The following is a 23,057-nucleotide window of genomic DNA, read 5'->3' on the forward strand; positions in this document are numbered from 1 at the left end:
ATTTTACTAGAAGTGGATGGAACAATAAGGTGAGGTAATGTGAACTTGTAAGCACCCATAGTGTCAACAACAACCCAACACCTGATATACTCTATATTGCCAAAAGTATTTAGTCACCTGCCTTGACTCGCATGTGAATTTAAGTGACATCCAAGTCTTAATCCATAGGGTTAATCCATTGGTCCACCCATTGCAGGAGTGTGTTTATGGGATTTTTTTTTTTACCATTCTTTCAAAAGCGCATTTGTGAGGTCACACTGATGATGGACGAGGAGACTGGCTCTCTAAATCATCCTAAAGGTGTTCTAACGGGTTGAGGTCAGGACTCTGTGCAGGCCAGTCAAGCTTGCTAAACTCTGTCATCCATGTCTTCCACTGGAACTAAGGGGCCATGCCCAGCTCAGGGATATCCCCCTTCCTGTTCCAACATGACTGTGCGACATCATATTAATGTTACTTAGCTTCTTATGCGAGTCAAGGCAGGTGGCCAAAAATTAAACAGGTGTGGTGGTCTGACGCATGAAATTCCTATCTTGCACACTCTAAACATCATTATGCCACTGACCAAGAACAACTCTAAACTCTAGATCTGACCTAAAGTGAAAGGGGCATATAAAGCACAGCTGTATTTTCAACCACACCGTGTAGGCCAATTGGAGGCAAAAACTGAATTCGGGAAATTTTTGGCTTTTGGGCACTCAGTAAGGAGCATCCCCCGGGTATGAAATGTTTAATTTCCGTAAAAGTCTAGTGCGGCTACATTCCCACCAAGTTCCAGAAGCCCCAGTGTTTTGGTATCCCAGGAATCGTATTTACGATAGCTATGCTAGTGATGGACATACTGTAATAAATAATCTCAGAGAGAGAGAAAGAGAGAGAGAGAGAGAGAGAGAGAGAGAGAGAGAGAGAGAGAGAGAGAGAGGGAGAGAGAAGGGGTGTTTACATGGTCATATTTTTAAGCAGCTATTTGAAAGAGCTAAGTACAGTGCCATGGAGATAATGTACAGGTATATCCAGTAAATAAACAGTACATAAAGTGATACCATATGTTGATACATAATTGGCTGCAGTTATTACGTTTGTTATTTTTAACCCAGCCAATAATATTGATTCAGAAATGTTCATTATAGGCAAGTAGTTATTACATTTATTCATAGTTATTACTTTATTGCATCAAAAATGTTATATTGGCTGTTATTACATTATCAGCAGCTACAGTGTGATGTACAAAACTAACACAATAATGACAATGGTCTTCTAGAGATGTGGAAAAGACCATTTTATTCTCATTTTTTTGCTTTCAACTTGAAACTTTTTTAAAGAACCTCCTAGTATTTTATACAGAGAATATGTACACATAGAAGGGTTTTGATCAAATGGAGTCCAAACATGCAATCAATCAGTTTCATAAAAAAAACACAGTTATATACACAACACATTGGAATGCACTCAGCCATATAGTGTAGGCAAACAGCATCTCTTCCAAATATGAAACAAAACTGAATAAATATATTTACATGGAAAAAAGAAAAAACTCTAGTGAAAGGGAATACATAACTGAGGTCGCAGGTCTGACCACTTTCTTTTGTGAAGAGAAGTCTCACTCAGCTGTTGGCTCTGGCAGCGCCTGATCTGGCACCGGGCCTGCAGAACAGTGCCAGCACCAGAGAGACCAGGGCCGGGTTTCCCAGATTCGTTAAGTGCTAAGAACTGCTTAGGAGCGCGCTAAGAACGCTCCTAAGAAGTTCTTAGCACTTAAGAGCTTCTTAACGAATCTGGGAAACCCGGCCCTGGTCTGCTCTAGAACTACTTCACTTCAGTGGGCCTGAGCAAATGAGAAACATTTTTTTAAAGTCTTTCCAGTGTCAGTGAAGGCAGCTTGACAGTAGAAACGAAAAAAAGGCTAAGACTAGGAAATAATGTGGAGTGTGTGGGAGTAAATGGAATAGCCACGGTTCTCCAGAGGAATGAGAGAAGGCAGTGGAACACACTACTTGTGATTGTTCTCACAAGAACGTTATGGCACACTGGAAATGACACCTGTGGTGGTTATGACAACAGCTGTCATGGGGAACCTAGAGGTAATGCACATGAAGAACAAACACTGAACACGCACTCACACATACACTATCTTTCTTTCTCTCTCTGTCTCTCTCTCTCTCTCTCTCACACACACACACACACACACACACACACACACACACACACACACGGCTACAGCTGTTCTAGATAGTCTCATGTTATAGTTCTGGAGCTTTTTTCCAGTGGCAACATTTGAATGGATTGGGCTGTTTTTGCAAGATACAAGATTATTTTTATCTACCAGACTCATGGACTCCCAATACCATGTGCACAGCACAACAGACACAAACTATGCATGTGTTGATTCAGCAGTGACTCCTTTGAAACTCCTTTGTCTTTCTCGGACTCATGTCCTGCGGCCTGGCCAAGAATAACTAAACCTTGAGGTCAGGGCATGGTCGAAACCACAGCTACATGACCCCCTTAACAAGAATTCACATCTGAGGCTAAGTAGACTCACACACACGCACATAGCACATACTATACTCTCTCTCTCTCTCTCTCTCTCTCTCTCTCTCTCTCTGTCTAAGTGCTATAACCATGATGACAGCCAATTGATCTTAATCAGCAGAAGACTGGGTGGCCCATGCAACGAAGAGGGTCCACAACACACGCAGCCAAACCACCACAGCTCAAAGGCAGGGGAAATCCGAAAACGTATGTCCCCTGGGAGGATTTCCAGGAATACTTTAACCAAGAGTCATGTTCTATTTGTAACTTTCAAACCGACAATGATAAAGCTTTTGACAAGGATTTGAGAAAACAAAAACTGCAGTAAAGAATGATGACCGGTGAAATGAAACATTTGATGTACATCATTCGGCACACGTCATTTCGTATCCTAGGAGAAAAAAAAGATCCTTCAAGGACCACACCTTTGAGTGGAGTTTGCTTGAGTGCTGCCCAAGGCACGCTTCAACAGGGCTTGCAAACATGTAGATGCACACAAAACCACTGACAAATAAATACAAAACAAAAAGATGATCTGAAATGATTAGGTAAATCTGACAAGAGACACATTGCTTGGAACACACCATCAGGCTATTCCCTGTACACAATGTAGAGTACTGTTTCTGATGCCAAAGCACCCCACCAGCGCATTAAAATGCAGCAAGCAAAACAAGAAAATAGACCAATAACAGCAGTTGTTCCAAAGAAAATAAAGCATGAACACCTGAACTCATAAGTGGTTAACATCTCAGAATTTATGAGTATTCACACCCTCATTGTCCTGTACACACATCTAGGCACAAGTTCACTTGTTCAACCATGAGCCAAAACCGCCTCACACTGGCAGCCATCCCCAGCTATGCCCTCCGGTTCTTCGGATGACTGCAGGCCAATCTAAACACAAGCACACAAGCACAATGGGGCTCTTGTCTCCCCTAAGCACAAAAACAAAGATCCGCTACCCTTTTCAGCCCACATCAAGTCAGCCTCTCTCCAAAGCCCATGACAGGAAAACAAGGCCTGGTGGAAATGGCCTGAGACTAGGACACGCTATCCGGCCCCTTTTTACATCCAAGGCACTGGCAATCAGGAGCGCGTGCAGGTGTTTGTGCACGTGTGTGTGTGAAGAGGGTGTTTACATGCATATGAATTTATGTGTGTGTGTTTGTGTGTGTGTGTGTTTGTGTGTGAGTGCATGCTGCACAACACAGATGGACTGTTTCACCGCCACTATAGATACAGTCGGCAGAACGGTTCCCGCCCCCACATTGAGGGAAAACATGCTAAAAGCACACTATGGGAATCAATGGGTGAAATCACAAGATCATTTTTCCCCACGTGGGGCATTTCAGCCACAGTATCCATGACAACTGGGGGCAGTAGCCACGATTATGACTACATACCGACTGTATCTATGCTCTCTAACATGGCAGCTGTAGGCCTGTTCTGATATGGGAGATACAAAACTGGAGACATGTTCCTGGCAAATAAAACACTTTAAAAAGTAGGGATTAAAAATGTTGATTTAAAAAAAAAAAACAAAGGCTCATTTTGAGTGTCTGTATACTGTAACTATAGGTAGTATGCTTGCATGCAGTTCCCTTTGGGAGAACCTTTGACTGTACAGTACTGGTCTCAGACCTACCTTGCTTCAATTTCACAACTACCTAGAACTGTGCACTGCAAAGATCTTCAGGGCACTGTGCACTGCAAAGATCTTAGAGTATAGTGTTCTAAAATCGTTGTTTTGCACAGCGAAGATCTCTCTACTGTCACATAGGTATTCATCGGAAGACAGATTGCCTTGGTGACACAATTATGCTGTTGTGGACATGGTGACCCTTCTCTGTCCTATACCATGTCTGTCACTATATGATGTTTATGATGTTAACTTTGTTTGTTTCTCTGTTTTCCTGTCACCCTCTGAAAGAAAAGCCTGAATTATTACAATCATGGCTACAAACACTCCCAAATCCCCCCACATTTTCTCCTCTTTCGGTCTTTCCTACACAGTTACACACACACAGACACACACACACACACACATACACAGACACACACACACATACACACTCTCACAAACACACGCTCCCACGTACAGTGGGTAGAGTCGAGAGACGTGCTCGGGTCCAGCTGACGTCATGCAGGAGGGTGCAGGCAGGCACTCGCTCCAAATTCAACCAGCTTGGGGAGGGCCGGGGCAGTTGGGATCTCAGAGGGGGGCCTTGCCCTCAGTCCGACAGGCTGACCGGTCCACAGCGGCGGGCAGAGTCAGATCACGGGCCTCCCTTCCAGAGGGACTCCCGGGGGTTTGGGCGGGGGCGACCGGGCACTTAGCAGGCTAGCAGGAGGTGCGGTGAATGTTCAGATGGTGGCAAGGTCACCAGTGGGTCACTGAGGTCTAGCGCGAGGGTGGTCAGTGTGTCTACCGGTGGCGGCTGGGTGGATGGCTTCTGCACAGACACTCTCACCCCTTGTTATCGTAGCGTGTGCTGTGTTAGCCACCTCAAATGGTGATTGAGTACTGAGCGGAGTCTGGAGAGAAGCACACTGGTGATGACGACGACGACGGTGGTGGTGGTGGTGTGTGTGTGTGTGTGTGTGTGTGTGTGTGTGTGTGTGTGTGTTGTTGTTGTTGTGTGTGTGTGTGTGTGTGTGTGTGTGTGTGTGTGTGTGTGTGTGTGTGTGTGTGTGTGTGTATATAGGGGATGGGCTGGCAGTGGGGGCTACATTGTAGACAGCTGGGTGGGCTTGGAGACGGGCAGTTCCAGTAGAGCCTGAATGGTCACTCCCACCTTCACCAGGCCTCTCTCCTCCAGGATGTGGTGAGGCAGACACAGCTTATCCTGAGGAAACACACCCATGCTTTTAGAAACTCTCAAACTAGTGCATTTCACTTTCACCTCACAGTACACCTTGTATACGGCACAATATATATATAATATATATAATGAGAACACAACAAGCTTGTATATATTGAGGGTGTTTGAAAATACAGTCTGGTCAAGGGGCAAGCTGATTGAGGCATACCTGTGGCACACCGAGCCTCTTGCAGGCATCAAGGAAGTTTTCCACATTCCGACGACATTTGGCCATGCTGAGTTTTGGCTGATGAAAGACAAAGAGATGTGTCAACAAAGATATGAAATACAGTATGTCTTCATTTTTCACAGTTCTATCAGTCAACACTGGTGCTCCACAAGGCTGTGGGCTATCTCTGCTGCTTTTCTCCATCTCTTATCTCTTATGCAGAAGACACCACCATTAATCTCAGTCTCAATAGTGCAAAGAGATCAACTGGGCTGTAGACTGGTGCTGCAACAACAAGCTAAACCTCAATGCCTCAAATACTAAGTATTGTGGTTTTGCGGAGGAGGCCTAACATCATTAACCTGACTCTCGCCAGATCCTTGTAGTTCGCTGAGCTTCACACAAGGATCTGGGGCTTCTCGATAGGAGATGTATTTCTGAAGGCGGGGCCTTGTAAAAAAAATCCTTGCATGTGATTTGATAAACCACTTGTCCGTTATCTTGAATGATATGCTAGGCTACTTCAAGCTCTTGCCAAACCCAGTCGGAAGAAGAGTGAAAACATCCTTGCCACCAATAAATGCCTTCAAAACCATTCTCTGTTCATCTTTTAAAGAATGAATACTCGATAGATTCGAAAAACGGTTGAAATAGCAGAATCAATGTCAGCACAAGACTCCTCGCTGCGTGCCGCCATTGTTGTTTGAATCAGACAGTCACTTCGGCGCTACGTCACATCTATGAAATCCCCTCCGGTGATCCTGATTGGTTCATTATTTTTTGCTGCCTTGAAGGAGTTTGCATTGCCCTCGAGCCCAGACCCTTGTGTGGAGCTCAGCGAAACGCCTCTGGTGGAGCATGGCGGAACTACAAGGGTCTGGCGAGAGTCAGGCTATATAACATCATTGCCCCAGTTATGAATTGGGACCCGCCTATAACCTTGGTAGAGTCCTTTAAAATCCTAGGCTCATCAGCAACAATTTGAAGTGGGAAAAGAACACCACACACATTAATCAAGAAGGCCATGACAGAGAGCATCATCACGTCATCTAGTGACCACACCAAAAGGAAATTAGAGAGTCACCGAAGCCTCTGACATAATTGGGTGCGACCTCTCTCCAGTCCACACTGGATCTAATCGATTTTTAAGTCTGACATCACCGGCCCAACAGCTTTTTTCGTGCTAAGACATTTACTAGCGCAGCTAGACGTTTTTTGCAACTTGAACACTTCTTCATCATCACCTCTGTTTTAGCGAGCATAAAACAAAATGGCTAAGCTTTAACAGAGCAGCCGTGCAGCCAGATGATATACTGTATTCAAGGGTAACGTCCAAGCTTCCGTGAAAAATACTGTAGGATTTGATTAGGTTGAGGCAACAAGTCAGTAGAAAGATGGCAATTATCTAAAAGCGGAACATTTATTATTTACTCTATGGATAATTGTAAACAAAATATAACAACATTGTAATCTGTAAATCCAGACAGTTGGACAATCTCTACTCATGGCAGAATTGTAAATCTATCTCCCTCATGGAGTATAGGAAATGGTAACAAACTGTGCTCATGGTGGGGGCTGGTAGACTACCGGTATAGTAACTTACCACTGCAGGAGAGGGCACATGGATACTGGCCACAGAGCGAGGCTTGATATGGTTTGCCAGATGGCATAGCACCACACCGTCCATCAAGGCTGCCCCAACATCATCTGGCAACAGGACCTTCAGCCTAGACTCCAGGTTCTGAGGAGAGAGAGAGAGGGAGGGAGAGGGAGAGAGAGAGAGAGAGGGAAAAAAGAATGAAAGTAAGAGATAAATGATCTCTTCAAGGAAACGTATGATGAAAGAGGGAATCAGAAGTATCATTACATAGACATTTGAAGGCTATTAGTAGAATTATTCCAAGATAGCGATCCAGGCACTCCAAGTATGGTGAAAAATGAGAGGAATGATAACTTTTAAAAGCCTCTCTTACAGTGCAACTCTCGCCACGTGCATCACGCACTGTGCATAGGTCACCAAAGACCAAAGGACAGAGGGGGCACCCATATTTAGCCATTTAGTAGCTTTACTGCAAACCGTGTTTCAGTCTTCCTCGAGAACGTTTACAATGTCAACATGCACCAACGACATGCAAGGATGATGGGTTGATTTGATATGTGGGAAACAAATTAGTTTCCTGGAAAATGTTGCCAGAAGTTTGCAACAATTATAATTTCAAATGTGTTCACAAGTGATTTGCCACCACACTTCGACAGTAGCCACAAACTTCCAGTGAATTTCTGGTGACAAACCTAATCTACAGTATGACACTGCTGCGAACATTTCCTGAAACATTGCCATAAAAGCTAACCGCAACTGTTTACCAGATGCCTAATTTGCATGTGAAAATATGACCGCAAAATTTGCAGCAACTGTTAGCCAGAATCCTGACATATCCGTAAGGGTTGGGCAGCAACCACCCTAGGCTTAAATTGTGAGTTCAGTTAGAGTTTGTAACAATACATATACATTTCACTCAATCTACATGACAGACTGTAACAGGTTTTTTTTGTCCTGACTGACCTGTCGAAGGAGGCGTATCTGTTCCATCTCTTCCCTCAGGTGCTCCATCTTTCTCCGCATCGTGAAGCTGGGGTCGATAGTGTTGTACTCCTGCCGGCTTCCTCGGGAGAACGCTGAAAATGGACAGAAATCAAGGCTACTTGATGGTGTAAACACCTGCAAGCATGCAGGCCCACATACACTTTATAAAGTCACAAAAACACACATAATTAGAATTATATGTGCTTGATTAGAAGATTTGTTTGAAGAAAACTGTGAAACACTCCTCAGTCATACCGCTGCTTGTGCACAATTCCGAATTTTAGAATTGGCCTACGTTCAATTCATGAATTGGAATTTGAATTGAATTGGCCCCACCCCTTCATCATCATCATCATATGAATTTCTTTGAATGTCAATGAATTTCAATTCTACAGTACTTCCTTTAATTCAAATTCGAATTGTAATTCTGCATCCTGTTGTTGACCTCAAATCAAATTCAATTCAAACTCAAGATCTGAATTGGAATTTAGGAGTCCCTTAGCAATTCCATTCTGAATTTTGCACAAGCCAGCTGTTATCACATTACATCGGCGAAGTAACCAAAAACAGTATTACTGTGCTTATACTGTATATGTTGGGTTCACCTGAGCCAGAAATACCATCCAATTTACGACCATTACAGTCATTGCTTCTTTCTCAGTCCTTATCCTAATACTGTTGACATGTACAAGACAATTATTATAGGGCCACTTTAGCCTTTTTTTTGCCATAGATCTATTCCCTGAGATTTTTGGGGACACTGATGTACCAGTACACACGAAACATGGGGTTATATATATTATATATACAGTATACTGTTATATGTCATACCTGGGGTTATAGCCCCACTACGCTGACAAGGCCAATAAGAGTTTCAGTCTCAAGAAAAAGCAATGAGCCAGCTGCAATATGATTAAACACCTCTCTAGGAAAAACATCTTGATACCATCTTGATCATGAGCCTGAGGAAGCCTGAGGAAGTGCATGGCGAAACGCGTTGCTCAGTAATTCAATCTTAGAAGTGTAGTCCAATGGTGTGCGGTGATCCTTTTTTCTTTTTTTTTCTTTTTCTTTTTTTCTTTTTTAACCATCTTGATCATTTTTAGCAACTTGGTTTCGGAGAAGTTCATATAAGTGGTCTCAGCCTCAGCCAAACTGCTGCCCATACTTCCACAACACTCCTCCTTGACCCGTGGCAGAGGTTAAGCCATGTCAAAGTAACAATTCACAGGAAGCAGCAAGCTCTTTTCCATGGAACTGCGTGTCTTGGCCCACTGCCATTGCCTCCAGGACAGGTTCCAGAGGAATGCTTATGTGGGAAAGATCTGGGACTGCCCAGAGGTGCAGGAGAGGGACAGAGAGCGCTTTCATTTGTGCGCTCGCGCACACACACACACACACACACACAGACACACACACACACACACACACACACACACACACACACACACACACACACAGTCACTCACCACGTCTCTCCTTTCTGAGAAAATCTTTTGTGTAGACTCCATTGTTGTGGTTTTACGACAGTGGAAAAAAAAAACAATTCACTCACAGCTCAGCTCCTTAATATGCAGGCCACCACTGAGCTGTGAGGGAAACTGACCCTCTGAACGTGGATGAGGACATGTATCATTGTGATTAGAGGTGTGAGATCACCAAGTCAGCAAAAAGTCAGCTCATGGTGCCGCAGAATAAACTTTAACTTTTGACCCATTTATGCCATTCTTTACCATTTATTTCAGTTTCCGTATACCTTATAACTTTTTTATATTCATTTTGTATTTTCATTTAATAATATTATTACTATTTCACAATTAGTACCATTACTATCACTGCTTTTCAAATGCTCTGGCAATATGGCACCTTGGAGTAGAGGTGTCTCTTCCAAATAGTTCCACATCAGTGAGATGGTGAGATGCATTCAACCTTGTGCTGTGTATTGGTTTTACTCAAATATGTTTTTTTTCCCCCCCTGTGTATGGAATTCTATTTGGTTGGATTTTTCTGTTAACCAAATTGATCTTAGTGGGTTTTTTGTTTTGTTTGTTTCTGTCAGATTAGTAGTGAGATGATTAGAATGTTTTAGTGTAAGTGGGCTGAAAGGACTCTTCTCTATGTTCAGGGTATCTGCACATTTTTTATCAACAAATTTAATGACTTTTAAGACCTTTTTAAGACCTCTAAGAATAAAAATTAAGACCATTACCACGGCAAAAATATATATATAAAAAGTACGCTCTGTTCAGTTTACCAAAGCACATTTGTATTTGAGTGACAGTGCAAATAGTGCACGTCAGGCAACTGCCTTCTCAATACTACAACAATACTGCTGTAAATAACGTACATACAAACAAATCAAGTTGTAAATTACAAGTTAAACACAGTTAAAAAATGGACAAGGCTCCTGACTAACTTTTTGCGTTGGTTGCACTGGTGCGCCTAACTTTTTTTTCAGGTGCACCAGCACAAAATTTAGGTGCACCCACATTTTTCATTGCATAGCTTTCTAACAGCAAAAGGTCACATTTTTATCGCACTCCTTTCATATAATGTAAATGATTTTTTATAAATATATTTGATAAAAAATCATTCACATTATAATCATTCAAACTAAATACCCCCCCCCCTCCCCCATTTTTCCCCCTTTACTTTCTATATACTGAAATTTCTGATATTCATGACTGCACACTTGATGCAGATTATATAGCCTACTATTTTGTATTACAACTCTAGGCCTGCCTCTTTAATTCAGCTGTCTGATTGATGCCTCAAAATATTGTAAACAAAGTAGCATAGTTGGCTAGCTTATCATAGTCTACTGGTTGGACGTTCAGTTTCCCCCACATGTGTTTAAGTTTCAAGGTAGGCTGACACTTTTTCTCCTTGGGACAGGTCATTTTAGTCTTGAAGTTAGAAAACATTGGTGATGAGATGATCACTCAACTTGAATGCAAGAGTTTTAATAAAATGTGCAGCATGCTATGATGCTAACCGGATTTCATAATAATTTAGCTAGTCCTCATTGCTTTTTTCACGATTGTGAATGTTTTATTTGGATTAAATGTGCATGTCGAGGGGTGGGTGTCCATTGAGCCGCACGAGAGAGAGAGAGAGAGAAAGAGAGAGGGCCAAGCCGAGGAGGTCTACTTCTATATTGTTTGGTAAAGTTGCACGCATAGTCTACAATGAAAACAGGCGAAAGAAATCGTCAGGTGCACCATTGCAACCTCGAATATTTTTCAGTCGCATTCTTAAAAATCTTGGCTCGCGTCTGCCAACCTGAAACACTATCTCCGTCTGTAGGAACGCACACGCTACTTTTTACTGTGTTGTTACATTGTAACACCCACAATATTTGAGTGTGTTATTCGCAAAGCTGACGAAACGAACTCGGCATGACATGAAATTTAAGACCTCCTCATCGGAAATTCTAGAATTCAAGACATTTTAAGACCTTGAAAATCCAAAAAAATAAATAAGACTTTTTAAGACTTTTTAAGGACCCGCGGGGACCCTGAGTTTGTCTCCTGGCTTTTCAGATCTAGACGAGTTAATGAATTGGGGTCACTTGTTCTGACATGTTTCCAAAATGTTTACAACATTTCAAGATTTAAAATGAGAGGGTATTGGCCCAGTTCAGCCCTGCATCCATTGTATGGTTTATTTCTCTGTACTTTAAGGATGGTGTTGCAAACTTCCTTGGGAAAACATTGAATTTAGTCTTTCATTTCATATTTCAGGAAAATAACCCATGTTAAGAATTTAATTGAAGTCTCCTCTCCTCATACAAGAATTTGAAATGAGTAACCCTTACTGTACATCTCCATTTTGTAATGTTTTCAAATTGTCCCAAAATTTACTGAAACCAGTTGATTATTCCATTTAATTACTTAGTGTCTCCTGTAATCAGATCTACAGTATTAGACTACTAGAGTTTATAGAGTGTTTGCCTTAGGGATTTCCTGTATTGCAGGCGAATATTCTGATATTAGACTGTCCATGTTTTTCGTTGGGTCGTTTCCTTAATTGAATTCATAAAGCAGTGCTTTCTGAATCGTTGTGTCTGCATGTGCACATTTGACTGTAGGTGTGTGTTTACGAGAGAGGGCAACGTGGAAAGTAAAAGATGAAAACACACACCTGATCTGGGCTTCAGGCCAAACACAGTGAGTGCAGTGGTAAAATCAGATGCCCGTACTCCGTCCTGGAAGAATAAGACACACACTCACTACTGGAGCAACATATGCACCCATAAGCACACATTTAGCCCTTGCATTCATACACACACACACACACACACACACACACACACACTCTCTCTCTCTCTCTTGTACACACACCAATACAAATATGATGCTACACACACATTCTCTTTCAAAATAGAGCTACTGACCTCGCAATCATCATGACCACTGGAATTTCTTCGGGCACTCTGGCACTTGTACTGTCAAAGGAAAAAGAGAATAGATTATAGCATATGCATTTACTTTACACCTTACAAAAGATATCGCATGAAACTTACACCCAATCCATACTGCAGTATCTGTAACACATATTTTGCATTTGGGACTGTCCAATGATTCAACCATTTTGAAAGTACATTATTGTTGTGTTACATGATCTTACAGGACAATATTTGGATATGAACCCTTGTTTACTATTGCTGAATGATGATTCAAACTACCAATTTTCTTTATGTGACAAAGGACTGTTGATGGCAGGGTTCACAGCTGCAAAAAAAGCCATATTAAAGCAGTGGATAAATCCAGATACAAACTTGAGGCAATTTTGGATAGTCTCTTTCTATTACATAGTTTGTCTTGAGCGCACGACTGCCAAGATTAATAAGGCAAAGACAACCACTGTAAACACCTGGATGTATATAGCCTCTGCCCTTAAAGAGCTTCTTTGAATATCCTACAGTGTTGTGTTCTGTATGTGAATTTTTATTTTACTTTATTTTATTTTCTATTCTCATCCGTATGCTCTCTCTGTATGATGTGCTTTTTATTGATGGAAAATAAAATTACAACGTGAATTATAGAGGTGCTGAAAAAAGCTGTTGCAGTTGAATTTTTTAGTTGATCTCAAGAAATGTACTGAATTGATCTGCATAGTAATGTTGGATATACAATGTTTACACATATGAAAAGTACTGAGTTAGTGAATGTTTGTGTAGCCTATAAATTGGCAAGATTGTTATTAAATCATAGGTTATGTTTAGGGCATTGGGTTTCGAGATTTAGATGATACTACAGTATAATACATTCATGGAGATGGACATGGCTATCTTACTGAAGGTCTTTATTGTCATGTGGGGCCTTATTATAATTATGACTCCCGAACAGTAAAGACACCATTAAACCATAATATTTTCACATTAGCTTTTACGGCATTGCAGAAAGATGAGTTGATAGAAGAAAAGTTTGCAATTTGTGAAATCATGGTGAAAACGTGTCTTATCTCAAAGTGTCTTTAGTATTACTTACACCCCATATTTGAGTATGGTCCATTTACGCACAAATGCGCATCAAAAACTGTGCTTCAGGCACTACGATGCATAACATGACAAGCCACAGCCATATGTTGAAACACTACCACCACCATAACTCTGGTCTTGTTTGACATATGCAGAGCTTGTTTGACATACAGTATGCAAAGCTTTCCTTGAGTCATGGATCTGTCTGAGGTTTCTTCCTATATGTATCTCCAATTCTAGGGAGTTTTTCCTTGCCCCTGTTGCTCATGGGCTCTCTTTGAAGGTTTTAACACTCTGTAAAGCGCCATGAGACATGTGTAATGTTTTGGCGCTCTATAAATAAAATTGAATTGAAAAAATGTTTAATTGAATAGAGATAGCTCAACAGCTATCTCAACCTCTGTACAGTTGTTTAATACCATAACCTGTTTTGCTAGCAGGTGCATTTGGCTTATGGCGTTTGTCTGCCATGATGCTACGGTAAAAGTGGGTCCGTGGGCGCACCTTCAGGTAGTCCTTCCTCAGGTACTTGTTCCTGCGCCGGTCCTCGTTCTGATTCAGCACTGGTGGCACCTCGGGCCAATTGGGCTCGGAGCTGCTGTTGTCAGACTTCAGGCTACCGTCAAATGAGCAGGAAGTGGACGGCTGTGTGGGGAAAAGGGGCGGGGTTATTCTTGCTTAAGGGAGATTGCTATCTGCAAATAGATGCAGGCTCATATTACATCAGCAGACCGTACAATAACAGTTTGGAAGAGTGGAATGGATAAATACAATGCAATGATATGAAAATCAGATAAAAATAACAGATGGAAAACCTCAGAAAATGCTGTGTCCTCATCGGTGAGATCAGCATCCTTTCCCATGGCAGGAAAGTCCAAGAGTAAAAGAGAGAGAGAGGGAGAGAGAGAGAGAGAGAGAGAGAGAGAGAGACAGAGAGAGAGAGAGAGAGAGAGAGAGAGAGAGATGAGGTAGAGAAATAGACAGAGAGGAGGAGAGACAGTGTGAATGGAAGTGAGGGACCAAGAAAGAAAAATAAACATATGAGAGGGGCTGGAGAGATGGATGAGTTGACAAACAAAAACAAAATCCAATGTAAAGATGATAATTGTACTCAACTTCAATTGCAACAAGTAATTTTTGGAGGAAACCTATTATTGCTAAATCGTTTTATGAAATTGGGTTATTCACTGTTTCCCTGCCTAGAGCACTGACTTAGTGCGGCAGCGCCCCTGCTAGCTTAGCTTAGCATAGTGGATGGACTCACTGTCTTAGTGCGGCAGCGCCCCTGCTAGCTTAGCTTAGCATAGTGGATGGAATCTCTCGTTGCCGGATAGCATAGTGAGTAAAAGTGAGCCAACCAAAAAACATCCCAAACTAGAAAAGCACTCCAAGAGCGTAGGCCTCCGCCAAGCGAACACATAACTGCCTCCTGGATCCAGACGGTGATCCGAATAACTCCCCAAAATGTCATTGTTTCTTCCTTGGGTCATTTCAGACCTTTCCTGATAATTTCATCGAAATCCATTCAATACTTTTGAGTTGGTGGCGGAGGTAATTACTTCTTATGACCTCCCTATTCACAATGAGTACAAATGGCAACGCAGATTAATATGAGACGATTTCCTACGCAGGTGTTGAACTATATTTGGACGAAGCACAGACGAAGCACTGCATAGCGATTGTCTATGCTGTGGTGAGTGAGACAAGGTTGTGTGCATGTGTGGTGTTACATTTCTGCATCCGAGTAGCAGTGCTTCTATGACTAGTACCACCATTAGAACGAATAGTCTGTCTGCTTGGAGTTACTGTAGACAGACAGTCAGTGCTTTGAAGTGAGTCACTTGGCCTGTAATTAGATATAATTATATACAAATGTCAGAGCAATGGTCATGTCAGAGTCAGGGACATGTCACGTCAAAATGAGTCAATTTCATTACTAGCAGATGTGGAGATGTGGTTGTGGATGTGTGTCATCATGTGCACGTGAACGTGTGTATGTATGTGTGTGTGTGTGTGTGTGTGTGTGTGTGTGTGTGTGTGTGTGTGTGTGTGTGTGTGTGTGTGTACATGTGTCTATGCATGCACGTGTCTGAAGATCCTACTATACCTGTCCACTCAAAGCTGAGGCAGAGCTGCTTCCCTCGTCCAATGATGCACTGAGGAACAGACAAAGAGACTCTGTTAAGGCAACAGCTCCAGATCAAGTCGGTGGAGGGAAGGCTATTGTTCCTTCTGTTGTCATTTATTTTGGCCTTTACTGGACACCGTGGGACAGTGAAGAGAGTGACAGGAAGGGAGTGGGAGACAGAGATGGGGTGGAATCAGGAAACTCCGGTCCCTGTGGTGTGAAGGTATTATTGTTATGTAGCAAATGTCTTTAGCACATGTACTGTAACTGCAGATTGTGCATGGTACAAATGTGTAACAAATGTGTAATTTATTTTCATACATTTATTTTAAATTTTTTTAAAAAATATAAACATAAAAAAAGGGGCTACGGGTTCACAAATCCTTTGTTACAGGAGCACAAATCCCACACTACACATCGCTAATGTCCATCTTATTTTTACTACACACACTATCAGGATATTTGGTGCAAAACACACTCACACACTTGTATAAGGGAGAAAAAAAGTGTTTTGTGTGGGGGGAGACAAGTACAAGTCAACACAAAATCCTCAAAAAGCACACAAATCCTATCCTGTGCATTACAGTTAAACAGAGTCAAGGTACTGACACTTTGGCTACCATCATACACTCTAAAAAATAGAAATAAGTCATAGAAGCCATAGAAGAATATTTTTTCAGTGCTTCAAAGAACCATCGAGGTAACAGTTCACCTGATGTAATGGTTCAACACAGAGTTTTGACTCTCCAAGGAACCATCCAGAGATTTAAAGAACCATTTAAGCCACTTTATTGTCTAGTGTCCTGAGGGGGCTTGGGCTTGATTGTGGTATGGGGCCATGCAGCCAGTTGTGTTACAGCGCCCCCCTTCAACCGAATAGCCCTCTCGTAGTTTACAGTAAGGAGAAAAAAAGTTATCGCATGATTGCCCTCATACTGCTAATCTACTATGATGCCTGTCATGTTGACAAAGAAATTTATATATTATCATTATTAACTTCACTTGTGTGCGTCAAAGTTATAATCCGAACTTTCATATGTGTGTTCAAAGGGTTTATTCACAGTTTCACATGGGAGCCTCAACGCTATGCACCTGCAGATAAGAAACTGGGCATGAGCGAGAGGAAGATTTTAGGGAGGTTTCGACCAAGGTCATGCTGACTTGTTTTGCTCTACTCTGTGCTTTTCTTTAATAAAAGAGCCTCTTTGCGTCGGAGAGCTCAGAGACTGCTTTGGAGAGGGGAGACTTCTCCTCTCTGGTCACTCTCTCCTCTCGGCCGGGAGTCGTTGCTAAAACCTATACTAATTGTTTGTGGTTCTTGTGTCTTAATATTGGGAAGATTTTCCTGACACATGTCAAGTGGTAATGTGTGTGTTTATGGTGCGTGTGTGTGTGTGTGTGTGTGTGTGTGTGTGTGTGTGTGTGTGTGTGTGTGAGACTGCGCTTATGTCATACCTCCGGACGGCTTGAGAAGGCGACCTCTGTTTGCTGCTTCCTCCAGAATGACTAAGAAATCTGGGGAAACATGAAGGCGCATGTCTGAAACGTTCTGGATAAGCATGTCAATCAATCCATTTAAAATGTGAAAAGTGAAAACAATTCCCACCACTTATTTACACACACACACACACACACGCACACACACACACACACACACACACACACACACACACGCACACACACACACACACATACTGTACATACACAGGCACAAACAGGCACACCCAAGGAGGCATATCTGAGTGAGATCATATTAAGTTCCTTGGAAATAGTTGGGGAAAGTCCACCAGATACAGTACACGCCCACAAACATACACAAAAAGACGGTCAACCCCATTAGTCAAATCTCCACAGATGTAGTCTTATAACAACACAACAGTGTTTTATTCAAGTTAAAAGAAACAAAATCGTATTAACTGTCCCCCTGTATTAACCTCATAGCTGAAGAAATGTAGCAAAATCAATGCAAGTTACGGTAAATGTTTGCTAGCTTGCCAATGACTATTGTGTGAAGCATCATGAGATGGAAGGGAGGGAATGTTGAGACTGTAGAATATGGTGAAGACCAATCTGATGCATGTACTGTAATCTGAGTCTACACCTCCACACACATAAAGCTTGGTGTGGCATACAAAAAATACAAATGCAAGGGCATCTTTCTCTCTCTCTCTCTCTCTCTCTCTCTCTCTCTCTTAAATACACATATACTCATATTATAAATAATACTCTTTGTCATTCTATCCAATTTCAGCATTCTCTTTTTCATTCTTGATTATGTTCTCCATTTCACTCTCATTCATTTTCTTTCTCTCATGCTCTCAGACTTCTGCAGTCTCTCGATCTTTCATTCTCACTCTCTCTCTCATTAATCTGCCATGCTGTTTTTCTATCAGTCTCACCCCCATCCCATTCACTCTCTCGCTCATTTGCTCGCTCATTCTCTCTCCGATTGCTGCATTCTCTCTCTCTTTCATTCTTTCCGTCCGTCCGTCCGTCTCTCTCTCTCTTGCTCGTTCTCTTTCTCTCTGTCTCTGACCTGTGAGCACGGCCTGCAGCCCTCCTGCGGTGGATAAGGCTCTCAGCTCTACAAATTAAGGACCGCCGTCTGGGGGGGTGAAGTGGGTCACATGTCATACGAGCACCAATCAGGTCCGAGGAATATCAGTAGGCAGGAAGTGATGCAGGAGGATGGAAAAAGAAGAGGAAGAAGAGGGGGAAAAGAGTGATAATTGTTAGTGGGAACGAAGAAAGAGAGAAAGCCAGAGGAGAAATAAGGGAGAGGTCTCAGAGCTCTCTTGGAGTCATATTTTTTAGGCAGCAACACTCAGGTGCTTAGTCACAACGTGTGGCTTCATCAATAGACATTCCCACACTCATTAACTTTCACCATCAGCCATCAACACCATCAGCATCACTCTATGAGAAGCACCACTGGGCTATCTGGCTTCAATTAATGATGCTGAATAGCAATGGCAAATCCTGATCCATCGTGAAGCTCAGCTGGACGAACGCCTGCAGCCCACATGGCTACTCTGTTCCCGGTGCTCCAGAGTGTGAATTTCTCCAACTATGAACTGAAATGCACTCTCGATATTGATTGATGTTCAGGATGTTTATTTCCATGGAACGGTATTGTCTTGCTACTCTTCCATTTAAGTGTCCCCTAAGATGAAGTGTTTCCACAAAGAGTCAATGGGCCTACTTTTCTAAAGAAAGCCGCGCTGACTGAAAGCAATTTAAAAGGAGGATAAATCTTTAATACGTTCAAGGATGAGCCTTTCCAAAACCAAGCACATCTGTTTTACATGGGAAGCCATTTAAACAACCCCAGCCCCAACCCCTATGGGCATTAAGGAGGAACACCAATACAAGAAACAGAGCAAAAAGAACATAAGGCTACCCAAGAGGGACAAGTTCAATGTGTACATGTTTCAGAACGCTTTAGACCTGTTGCTTTATACCTGTTCTGCTGCTCTTGCTGTAGCAGCTGGACTGCAATCTTCCTCAGGTCCAGAACCTCCTTCAGTTCATCCTCCTCTTCCTCAGCGAGCTGCTCTTTCTCTGAGCTAAACAGACAGATGCAATGACACATTGATTAGTTCGAATTAAATTAAATTAAATTAAATCGAATGTATTCAGTAGCTAGACTGGCACAGAAGCACTCAGTCAGGAGCACAGTACAGGGAAGAAGAGGTGAGCATGTGGGGTAGGCTCCTGTTGCGGGACACAGGACCTCTGCTGAAGAACACTAGGCCATACACACTTCAAACACAACAGCAAGAATGTGTGTGTGTGTGTGTGTGTGTGTCTATGTGTGTGTGTGTGTGTGTGTGTGTGTGTGTGTGTGTGTGTGTGTGTGTGTGTGTATGTGTATGTGTGTGTGTGTGTGTCTGTGTGTGTGTGTGTGTGTGTGTGTATGTGTGTGTGTGTTGTTGTCATCTCCACCCCTTCACACCATATTAGGACTTCTCCGTGGATACATGGCCAAAAGCACATTGTGACACTCGCAGCCTTGCAAAATGATAGCGATGGCGTAAAAGTTGGCGAGACAATATACAGCGAACTTCCTGTATTATTCAGAATAATTTTCTCAATTATTTGGAACAAGGAAATACCACAAGGGATTTTTAAAATGTATTCGTTGTTTGGATGGATGTCTGCTTCGCAGTGTGCATGTGTGTGTATTTGTGCAATGGAATACAATTACGTTTTCTTTCGCTGGAATATGAGTCAATATTTATCAACCATGTTACACCATCCTGGCTGACAACGGAGAATGGTTACCAAGAAAGGTGAGTAAACGTGTCGCGTACTCTACAACGACTGAATGGGAACTGCAAACATTGCTCAGACAGCATCGCCTGTCTGTTGTGTTTTACATACTGTAGATATTAATGGGTCATTCTTAGCAAATTGTGCTATTTGTGTCCCCATGATATAATCAGGTATAAGTTGTGTAAAATGGGTTGATACTTTTCACATCTCCTTCTTTAGATCAAATGATATTCTTTGCCAAGAATGACCCTAATAATTGATCATTATGGTTTAGTTTATAAATGTTGATTGATTGCTAGTCAAGAGGTTTGTTTTACTCCTAATTTGTAGATAAGAGTGGCAGTGTTAGTTTCACAAGGGTGCTGATGCAGCTCTTCAATGTAAAAATGTACTGAAAATCAACTTCACTTAAAAATAATCTCATGCCTCTCCTGAGCCTCCCGCAACATTACCGATTAATCATTAACTCTGATTCGGGCTATTTTGTCCTTTTCTTATTTCTTTTGTCCTTTTCTTGGAATCTGGTAATTACATTACACATGCACATGTAATCACACCCACAGCCCCTAAATAAATACACAATGACTACAAGTCTCCTCTGTGTAATGAAGGGACATTTGCTTGGACTAGGGCAGTATGCGAGCCAGTAAATTAGATTCTTTGGTCACTATTCACATGTTTAGTATTGCGTTAGATGAGGGTGCGACTCAACTTCCTGTGCAGGAATCCTCCAAACCCACAGAATACCATAACACCATTAGCACAGCCATTGGTAGTGTTCACTGGGACTGCTATCCGCACTGTTCTCTCTCTCCCTCACCATGTATAGCCCATTCCAGATGAGTGGTAGTGATTGGTTTCAAGGTTTTTCATTTGGAAATCTGCTTGAGTGGGAACAGAGTGCCCAGGCTATATTTGGGCTAAACAGCCAATACAATTGCTCCCCTCCCTTTGACTGGCCTCCCTTCCCTCCCGTTGACTGGCTAGAATGGTGTACGGTATGGCTTGGTCCAAGTCGCTTTCTTTGCTTTCCATTCACAGAGACTGGAGCTTTTCTGAATGCACAGATTGAACAGATATAGTCAGAGGACTGGAAGGACCAGGTCACTGAATGAGATAAAAGAGAGTGCATCAGATGAGAACAGCAGATCGTGCCTTTAGATGTCTGCATCAGCGGTGTGCATCAGAACAGAGATGTAAACAGCTGTCTCATAATAGACTGCACCGTAGCTACAGTAATGATCTCATTCACAAGCACAGTTTGTTCATGCATGTTCTTGCCCGTGACTTTTAGACTAAGGGCTCGGCATTAACGGTTGCCCGGGTACCCTGGCAACCATATTGTGACAACTGGCAACCGGCTCATCACCCCTGGTTTCCCCTGTGGCAAGCACATGTTGTGCATCGAGCATATCGATGGTATTCGAGCATATGCATTGCTGATGCTTACATTTGCATTTGAATTGGCTTTACTAGCTTACTTTGCCGCTCTCAGACTTAATTGTTCTGTTTCCCTCATGCAGGGTTGTGATACAGAGATGCATTTTTTCACTCGCATTTGCAAAGCGGTAATTAAGCTAATTTAACTAAACATGTTTCATTATTTCAATTTGGCATTAAAACTAATCAGACTGAAGTTAGCTAAATGAAATAAAGGTGATGAAGACTGGCGGTGCCAGTACCAAGCCAGCAACCGCTTTTAAAAGTTAATGTTGAGGTCTGTTTACTTTAACACAATATTTTGTTTGGCTTAAGCACTTAAGTCCTCAGCCTCTACAGAGGCTTTTCCTCAGAATTCACATGGATCTGAGACACACCTACAATATGCACTTGTTATGGGTTTAGACCTGCCCAGCCTTTTGCTTTCCTCGGCACTAGCATAACAGGGAAGCTACACCAGGCACACAACTGAAGCGTTCCGTTGGCATTGCGTCTGCTGCAACAAATAATAAATAGCCTAGATGTCTTACAACGCAGTCTCTAATGTCATCATCGGCAGCCATCTTGCCATGGGCAAGCTTTCTGGCAGTACTCAGTACCTGATGTAATGAGTGATCTGCACAAACACAAATACTCTTATTTGTCTTACAGACATTATTAACTTGGTTATAATTCTGGATGCTATATAACACCCATGTGTATAATTATCCATAAGTATGCATAACTACATACATACATATGCATAAGTGTGTCATAACTACATCTCTGATGTTTATGACAAACCAAACCAAAAGTTTGGCTTATTTAAAAGAATGCACCATTAAAACACAATGTTATGAGTGAGCTCTTCCTAGGTTGTCATACATTTGAACCTAAACTATTCAGATCGCCACCACGTGTCCATACCATGCAAAATGGTATGGCCACTAAGCTAAATACATAAACGCCCCCGGAATCCCGACAGAATTATGGATCACTCCCAACAGACAGACAGACAGACAGACAGACAGACAGACAAACAGGCAAACAAACGCCGGTCCCCGATTAAAACATATACTGTACCTCCTTGGCGGAGGTAAACAACACCTAATTCTACGATTTACTAAGATAATTGTTGGCTTGGTATGTGTGTTAAGAAGATGAATATTTGCAGTCATACAGCAATGTGAGCCCCCAGGGCATTCAGAGGCTGCTACTCTTAAGGACAACGCTCGCTGGAGGCATCTGATGCTTGAAGTGACGCCAAAGTCAGGAATAGGCTGTTCTCAGAACTGCTGTCAATACCAGTAAAGTTGTGAAACATCACTGCTTACGGTACTTACCCTGACTCCTCTTTCCCGTTCTCCTTGTCTTTGCTTTGGTGTGATTTGTTGAGAACCTTCTCAAGTTCCTGTAAGGTAAACATACATCATTATATGGTCCCTCAAGCTGATGATACGCAAACCAACTTATTGAGCAATGTTGCTGGACAATGTTGTTTTGACATATTTCCATTGATATTGGGCAAAAAAAAAAAAAAAAAAACATTGCAGAGAACTTAAATCATCAACAGGCAAATGATCACAACCACACAATCAGAACACAGT

General features: G+C 42.2%; 1 protein-coding gene across 1 annotated transcript in view; it reads right to left on the reverse strand.

Moving 5' to 3' along the window:
* Positions 1-1,169: 1,169 nt before the first annotated feature.
* The window catches only part of lrch2 (leucine-rich repeats and calponin homology (CH) domain containing 2), a 64,753-nt gene continuing 42,865 nt past the window's right edge, over positions 1,170-23,057 (reverse strand). The window contains exons 10-22 of the mRNA XM_062535864.1: positions 22,794-22,861; positions 19,218-19,322; positions 18,293-18,361; positions 17,212-17,271; positions 15,736-15,784; positions 14,444-14,482; positions 14,133-14,273; positions 12,543-12,593; positions 12,290-12,353; positions 8,126-8,238; positions 7,166-7,303; positions 5,563-5,640; positions 1,170-5,378 (exon numbers count right to left, since the gene is read on the reverse strand). Of these exons, the coding sequence (XP_062391848.1) occupies positions 5,259-5,378; positions 5,563-5,640; positions 7,166-7,303; positions 8,126-8,238; positions 12,290-12,353; positions 12,543-12,593; positions 14,133-14,273; positions 14,444-14,482; positions 15,736-15,784; positions 17,212-17,271; positions 18,293-18,361; positions 19,218-19,322; positions 22,794-22,861 (1,095 nt within the window). The 3' untranslated portion in view covers positions 1,170-5,258. The remainder of the gene's footprint in view (positions 5,379-5,562; positions 5,641-7,165; positions 7,304-8,125; positions 8,239-12,289; positions 12,354-12,542; positions 12,594-14,132; positions 14,274-14,443; positions 14,483-15,735; positions 15,785-17,211; positions 17,272-18,292; positions 18,362-19,217; positions 19,323-22,793; positions 22,862-23,057) is intronic.

Source organism: Sardina pilchardus, chromosome 5 (assembly GCF_963854185.1).
Source record: "Sardina pilchardus chromosome 5, fSarPil1.1, whole genome shotgun sequence".
NCBI classification, from domain to species: domain Eukaryota; kingdom Metazoa; phylum Chordata; class Actinopteri; order Clupeiformes; family Clupeidae; genus Sardina; species Sardina pilchardus.